Consider the following 7,310-nt stretch of genomic DNA (forward strand, 5'->3'; position numbering starts at 1 on the left):
CTAGTCACTCTTCGGGGCATCCTGACCTAAAGCATGCCTTTCTCTCCTGGCCCGTTGGCCTATAATACCGATCTTGCCTTAGAAATTAACCAACTGTTGAACCAGTCCTTTCCACAACAGTACCAGGCTACTGGGGCAAGGTAAGCAGGTGTTAGGTTCTAGGTTCCTAGGTGCAGTAGGGAGCCCAAGGACCAGGCTGTATCTGGGCCCTGACTCCATCCTGCACAGGCTCACCTTCTGCTCCCTCACAGGGTCGGCTGGCAGATTCTGTCCCAGGAGCTTGGGTCCTTCAGCAATAAGCTCCTGGGTGAAGACACAAGCCCACTGCCATCTGCCACCGGCCTTGAGATCCAAGGGCAATGAAGTCAAGATGTGCTGAGCTCCTGTATACTGGATTTCCCCTCTCTACTTACCCCCAAAACCCTAAACCCTACTGGTGGCTTATGTCAGCTCATGTGGGCAGGTTTGGGCAAACAGAACCACAGACCTCCCTGCCACCTGTAGTCATACCTTACCCAAAGGGACAAAGGGAGTCTTCACCCCAAGATCCTTCCCTTTGCCCATCCATCCCTGCCCTCCCTCCTTCAAAGAACTATGCCAGCTGGAAATAACTCCATAAAGCAAAGGAATAAGTTGATAATGGTGCAATTTCAGGCACTGCAACATATCTGGGGACAAGTGCCCACCCATCCATCCCTTACTGCGCCCAGCCTCTGACACAGTGACATACATGGGGGCTGGCCCCTAGAAGCACCCCGTGTGGCAGCTGGTGGCCCTTCTCTAATGCTCAGCACCCTGGTACCTCACACACTAAGGTACCAGCAAGGGCACCAGCAGCCTCTCATTTCCTGACGGAATCCCCCGGACCTCGCACAGAGCATGGGCCCAACAGATTCTTCTTGTTCATGACTGCCCGTACCGACACTGTGTGTTGGGGGGAAAGGTCCCAGGCTTCAGCCACTCCTGGCTTTGACTCTGCCAGCTTGAGGCACCCCAGCCAGATCCCTGTGGTTCCGTCAGCAAAACAAGGCGAAGAACCAACAACTAAAGCGGTGAGCACTGTGGGTGGCTGGCAGGAGGCCCTACCAACATCAGTCCCCTCCCTAAAGACCCAGGCAGTACCTGTCACTTGGGGCCCTCTTGCATGTCAAAAATTTGTTATATTTTAGCACTGTTTTAAAACAAAGCCACCAAGCATCTAAGGGGAAGTGACGGCAGAATTGGGAGGAGACACTGCAGAGGCCAGGTGCTTTTACAGCAAAACCAGCATCCCCCTTCCGCACAGTGCTGAGACCCTGTCCCAAAGTTCAGAGCGAGCAGGATGTGTAGCGAGGTGGCTCACGGAATCAAGCCCTTAAAAACCAGTCCAGCTTCCTGGAGCCAAAAGCCCGAAGGCTGCAGTCCTGAAGTCTGCAGGCAGCAGAGAGCCAGGACATGTCCATGGCTGCCAGAGGTCCAGTGGGCAGTGTCCCCACTGTCTGTCCTTAGCCCAGGTCCAGATCCTTGGCTCCAGGGCCACTCTGAGGGCTCCAGCTACTCAGGGGCTGCACTGGAACAGCCACAGCAGCTGGGGCGCCGCAGGGACTGCATGACAGCTCGCAGCGGCCCCCTCCGGCCCTCTGCAGACAGACTATCTTCACTGGGGGGCACTCGCTGCAGCTGCTCAAACTGCATCTCCAAGTGCTTCTGGATGGCCACACCGAGCACCTCAGGGTCCACAGACGCGCCATACACCTCCCATGTCATGCCCTCAGCATCCCACCGCACATCCCTCACAGGAGAGGGTGTCTCCTCTGGGCCGGACCCCAGAGCTACCTCTGGGAATGTGTGCAGGGCCACAGGGGTCCCCAGGGGTGGGCTGGTGGCCACAGCCTTGCAGGTGGCCAATGGAGCCGCCTGCACACCAGCATCCTGGGCTGAGGGAGGAGATGCCCACGTTGGGGACAAGTCACTGGCTGAGGTCATGGTACACACATCCTTGGTCCTGGAGCCAGGCTCCGTGGCTAACCTGGTAGGGCCCCAAGGATGGGCACAGCAGTGGGGATGCCCAGGAAACCCTCCAGGTAACCTGCACTGAAACTTCACTCCATGCTGAGCCTGCAACCCAGACTCACTCACTGATGCCACTAGTTTGGGAAAGAGGAGCCGTGGGGTGAGCAGGGCATGGCAGCAACCACCAGCCCCCACCTCCCTCATGCCGCAGAGTAGAGCTGCTGGCGGGAGGGCCTGGCAGGAGGTGGTAGTCAGCTGCCCAGTGGCTTTGGGCATGGCCGGGGGGCCGCCGCCGTGCTCAGTGGTGCCTCCCAGGTCTGCCAGGTCAAGTGGCGGCACCCACACCTGACTCTGTCCCAGGGTCCAGGCTGAGTCTGAAGTCCCATCCTCCGGATCCGGACCCCTTTCCGGAGCAGAAGAGGCCTGGTCTCCCGGCCCAGCAGTACCGCTAGGCTGCAGATGAGTCCTGTGGACCGGAGAGCTGCCAAGGGCCGAGCAGCTGAGGCTGGCCTTGCAGGCACCGCCGGGGCCCCGGGTCTGGGTAGTGCGCACCAGGTCCGAGCGACTCCGCTGCACAGCTGCGGCGCTGGGGGCCCGTGGGCAGCACAGGTCGCTGCCACCCACGGCAGACACGTTGCCCACAGTGCTGCTCCGCCAGTGGCCCACGGCCCTGGGCTGGGGGCTGGAGGCCTGGGCCTGCTCCACACTCTCAGTCTGGTGCGCCTCTTCCTCCAGGACCCTGGGACTGGCCCCAGCCTCACCCGGCTGGGCTTGCCACACCGTGCTGCTGGCACTCTTGCGGAGCTCTGGTCTCTGGCCCCGGCCTTCGCTCACCAGGCTCGAGGAGCTCCGGGACAAGGGTTGTGGGCGGGGGCTCAGAGGTGTCTGGGCATCTGGCCTGGGGGTGCCGGTGCTCATGGCTGCCTGCAGGAGAAAGAGGAGGGAGCGGAGGTGAGTTGGGTGGCAGCACCTGAGTGGACTCTGCTGCCAGCGCACATGAGACAGCTCTGGGCCCAGAGCCACACACAACAGCCACGGGGCATCACACTTCAAATCAGAGTCATCACACACACGCGGGGAGACACGACAGATGTCTGGTAAACAGTCCAGACCCCTTAGATTAGGGTCCTGGGCCCACTCACCATGCCAGCTGTTGGTTTCACTGCTGGACAGAGAGGGGGAGGGGAGCCCAGAGCAAAACCCAAGCCCAGCAGGGCCGTGGGGCCAGGGGCTCTGCTACAACAGCTCTCAGGCGATCTGCATTTTAATAATCAGTGAAGTTCAGTGGCCAAATACTAGCCACTTCCTCCCAGGACTGTCAGTAGCTATCTCACTCTGGACTAGGGCTTCCTTGGACAGAGGCTGGGAGGAGGTGCGCAGGATGAAAAAAGCAGTGAATAGAGGACCCCACAAGAACAGCAGAGTTTTCTCCCAGACCCCTCCCCGCCCCCTCTGGCCAAGCCTGGAGGAGGTGTCATGTCTCCAGGACTCAGTCTTCCCAGCTGAAAAGGAGGAAGGAGCGCGCTGATTGCAATCTCTGCTTCCAGGCTAGGGAAAGAGCCCCACACCGATTCTTTGTGCACAGGGCTCACTTGGCACTTGTTCACTCCACAGCCATTCCTGAGCAACTACAGCATGCCAGCTTCGCCTCTGGCTGAGCACTGTCTGGCCTGGATGAAGAATCTGGCCACCTGCCCGTCTCCCCCCAGCCAGGAGCCATCAAAGTCGGCCTTGTGGCCTGCCCCCCACTGTCCAGCCTCCAGCATTGACCTGACACATTCCGAGACTGTTATAACAGCGAGAACAAGTAAACCCACACAGGAAAGTGCTGTGTGCCAAAAACCAGGGTCTGAAGGAGGGTGTCTTTAAGGCAGGAGAGCTCTCTTTGTGTGATGGATCAGAAAAGGCTTCCTGGAGGACCAGCCATATGCATCAAGCCTGAGGGAGAGGAAGGAGAAGGTGCCTGAGGGTAAGGAACTGGGTGAGCAGAAGGAGGAAGCCCTATGGCCAGAGCTCAAAGAGGGGTGTGGGGGGGACAAGGGCCCACAGGGAGGGAGCGAGTGGGGTCAGGGCAGCTGGGCCTGTATCAGGTGTATATCGGGAGAATCACCCTGGGACTCCCTGCCAGGCAGGACGGGCTGGAGAAACAGGGTGGAGACAGGCAACAATTGCAGTTGCAGTTTGGGCAATCCCAGTCCTGCCCTCCCACCCTGGGCTGATAAGAACTACCAGGAAACCAGCTGCCCTGGCCAGAGAGAAAGGCCACCAGACAGAAAGGGGACGTGGGAGGACTTCGGGAATTCGGTTTCTGTATAATTACACACTCTGGCCTTCCCGGTGCTCAGGAGGTGGCTGGAGGCTCTTCGGGCCACAGTACGGATGTTTCTGGAGCAGCAGTCCTCCAGGAGCTCCAGGTTTACTGCAGAGTCCAGCTCAGCACACCCCCTGCAATGATGGAAGGGTTCCACTTGGCACCATCCACTTGGGACCACTGGGCAGGTCGCTAATACGACTGAGAAACGGAAGTTGTCATTTTACTCAAACTAAGTAACTTCAACCTAAATGGCCACAGGGACTGTTGACGATCATGGGGTCCTGGCCTGGGAGCAATGTCGCTCTGGTCTCTAGAGGAGTGAAGACTACCACCCAGGCCCTGCGTCCAGAAAGTTCTATGTGGATGTATGGACAGAGAAGGATCGCAAAGCCCTAACAACCACAGTAAAAATAATCAGAGCTCACAGTGCCCAGTCACCCACGAGTCAGGCACAAGCCACATCCTTTCCAGCATTGTCTCAATTGTCAGAGCAACCACATAAGATAAAGCAGCATCCCCATTCTACAGCCAAGGAGCTCAGGGAGGTTTAGTGACTTGCCCAAGGGCACAAGTGGCAAGTGGCTAAACCTGCCTGCCTGAGAGTCTTCAAGTGGTCACTTAATCTCTTGGAACCTTAGTTTCCCAACCTGCAAAATCAAAGTAAATCCCTGCCCTGCAGGACTCTTGTGAGAAGTAAACATGATGGCGTATGATGGCAGATGTTGTTAATAATAATCTATCTCCCTTCTTCCCAACAGGAGTGAGCTGTGCTAAAGCTAACAGTGGGAGAATAAGGTCTTTGAGGACATCACTGAGACACCCTCGTGTCTGTCTCGCCTCCCAATGCTTTCTACCTTCAGCAATCACGGACCCTGTCATTCCCAATACAGATGATGTCCCCATTACTATGCTGAGTTAACCTGCCTACTTCAAGCCTTAACTTGGGAGGATGAACATGCACATACTAGTACGTGCATGCATATGGGCACACGTGTGCACACAGCTGGGATTCTTCATTGCAAATGCCCAGACTGGCAAGCCCACAGGCCTTAAAAGCCATAGGAATGGCTCTGGTTTCACCTTAAAGAGTCCCTGGTAAGATATTTTAGCACAATATAAAGGACAGTCACTTAGAAATATCTATACCCCTAATTCTTTGGGGAGACACTGTATGTTCTATTTCCTGCACATTTGATGCCAATCAAACTTGTGATGTGGCAATGTCCTGTGACCTCAGTGCTGCTTGTCAGTAAGTGAAGATGCAGCAAGCCTCACATGCAGCAATCAACCAATGTCATTTTGAAGAAAAGTTCCCATTTGTGTAGAAATTCTTTGATGGCCTATCCAAAGAGACAATTAGATCAGCATAATTAGAGATTCCAACTCCCACCATGTCACTCCAGAAGTCCAGGCCTTTGGGGATGTGCCCAGGCGGGGACTAATAAGGCCACCACAATAGGCTCCATCTCTAACCACACTTGTGGCATCCACATAAGTCACCTTTCATCAGGACAGGTAACTGAATGATGACTTCTGCTTGCAAAAAAAAAAATAGGAAAAGCAAACCCATACGGTCGTGAGGGGAAACTGTTCAAGTGTTAAAATTACTCTGACCTCTTGGGCACCAGGTAGGGTTGCACACCCCACAATGACAGAGGGGGGTAGCAGCCTCTAGCAGGTGGTCTGACTCATCCCCGCAGTACAAGGGAGCCCAGCAAGAAAGCTGGAAGTCAAAATTGGACAAGGCAATTAAGACCCCACCTGAGCTACTGAGGAGTATTTGGCGGGGACAAACCCACCCATCACAGAAAGGATAAAGGGACCTTCCAAACAAGATGCCTCAGATCACAAGATCTACGAAGAAAAGATTTGGAAGTTAACAGTGCAACAAGATCACAAGGACTTGGTTCTGCTCACCAGACAGGTCCAGTTCCCCAACAGCCCCAGGACTTCCTCCTCAGAAGAAGATTTGCGCCTACCTTCCAAAAGACTACTAGGGTGAAGAACTTCATCCTCCCCACCCAGCTGCCCCGAACCACAGCTTCCACGTGGCTGCTGTGTCCCTACTTGGAGGCTCACAGCCACCTATGGACTGACAGACCAGCAAAGGCAGGCTTCCCACTTTGGACACACCAGAGGCAGAAGCACAGGTCCCTCATGCTGTGAGCGCAGGCAGGAAATAGCATCTACACAGCCGCACTCTGCACACCAGCAGCTCTGCACACCAAAGGCCTGAACACAGTATACCATACAGGCTCCTCCAGGGCCACCCTTCTTTCCCACCGGTTAGGCACCAGGCCCGCCCAGATTTGGGGAGAATCATTCATCACTGAAACTAGGCTACCGACCTTCTCAGAAACAAAAGCAGTGACTGAACACGGAGCTGGGGGGCAAGAGGAATAGGGAGGAAGACTTGGGCTGGGGGCAGTGGGAGGAGAGTGGGGTGGGAAATGGACAAGGAAGGGGGAGGAGGAATGGGAAAGAGAAAGGACAGGAGTACGAATGGGGGCAGAAGACGTCGGGGTCCTGGGCTCAGCGCTGAAAAATAGGAGGATGGGCAGATAAAACAAGGGGGTACCGTACCGATAGGCAAAGAGAAGAGACAGTGTGGTGGGGGGTGGGAAGGAAGGATGCGGCCATGGGGAGAACTGAGCACTCGGCGGGGATGCGAAGGGTCTAAGCACAGGGAGAGGCGAAGAATGGGGTTCCGCAGCCCTGGGAGGGGTGGCGCCGACCACTCTCCCCAACTCCCCCCCACCCTCCCGCACGGAGGCGACCTCTCACCCTCTCGCCCACCCGAGGGCAGCGCGGGTCTTTGAAAGCTCTGCTCCTGCGGCCTCCACAGGTGCCCGGCACTGCGGCCCAAGATGGAGCCAGGCCAGAGCTGGCCTGGGCCGAAGACGCCACCAGTCTCCGTCCGCGGGACCGCCGAGCCAGCGCTGGGGAGGGGCCGAAGGGAGGCTCGCGGCGGGAGGACAAGGGAGGAGGGCGGAGGGGGCGGTGG

The 7,310-nt window shown here is 56.8% G+C and overlaps 1 protein-coding gene across 2 annotated transcripts in view; it reads right to left on the bottom strand.

The window, feature by feature from the left end:
* Positions 1-648: 648 nt before the first annotated feature.
* The window catches only part of GPRIN2 (G protein regulated inducer of neurite outgrowth 2), a 10,304-nt gene continuing 3,642 nt past the window's right edge, over positions 649-7,310 (bottom strand). The window contains exons 1-3 of one of the 2 annotated variants that reach the window (XM_012723497.1): positions 7,091-7,200; positions 4,317-4,437; positions 649-2,916 (exon numbers count right to left, since the gene is read on the bottom strand). In XM_012723497.1, coding sequence (XP_012578951.1) covers positions 1,534-2,910 — 1,377 coding nt within the window. In that variant the 5' untranslated portion in view covers positions 2,911-2,916; positions 4,317-4,437; positions 7,091-7,200 and the 3' untranslated portion in view covers positions 649-1,533. Of the gene's footprint in view, positions 2,917-4,316; positions 4,438-7,090; positions 7,201-7,310 lie in introns of those variants that run through there. The other variant, XM_012723498.1, reaches the window with a different exon arrangement.

The sequence above is a fragment of the Condylura cristata genome, unplaced genomic scaffold (assembly GCF_000260355.1).
Source record: "Condylura cristata isolate star-nosed mole 26May11 unplaced genomic scaffold, ConCri1.0 scaffold00011, whole genome shotgun sequence".
Classification (NCBI taxonomy): Eukaryota; Metazoa; Chordata; class Mammalia; order Eulipotyphla; family Talpidae; genus Condylura; species Condylura cristata.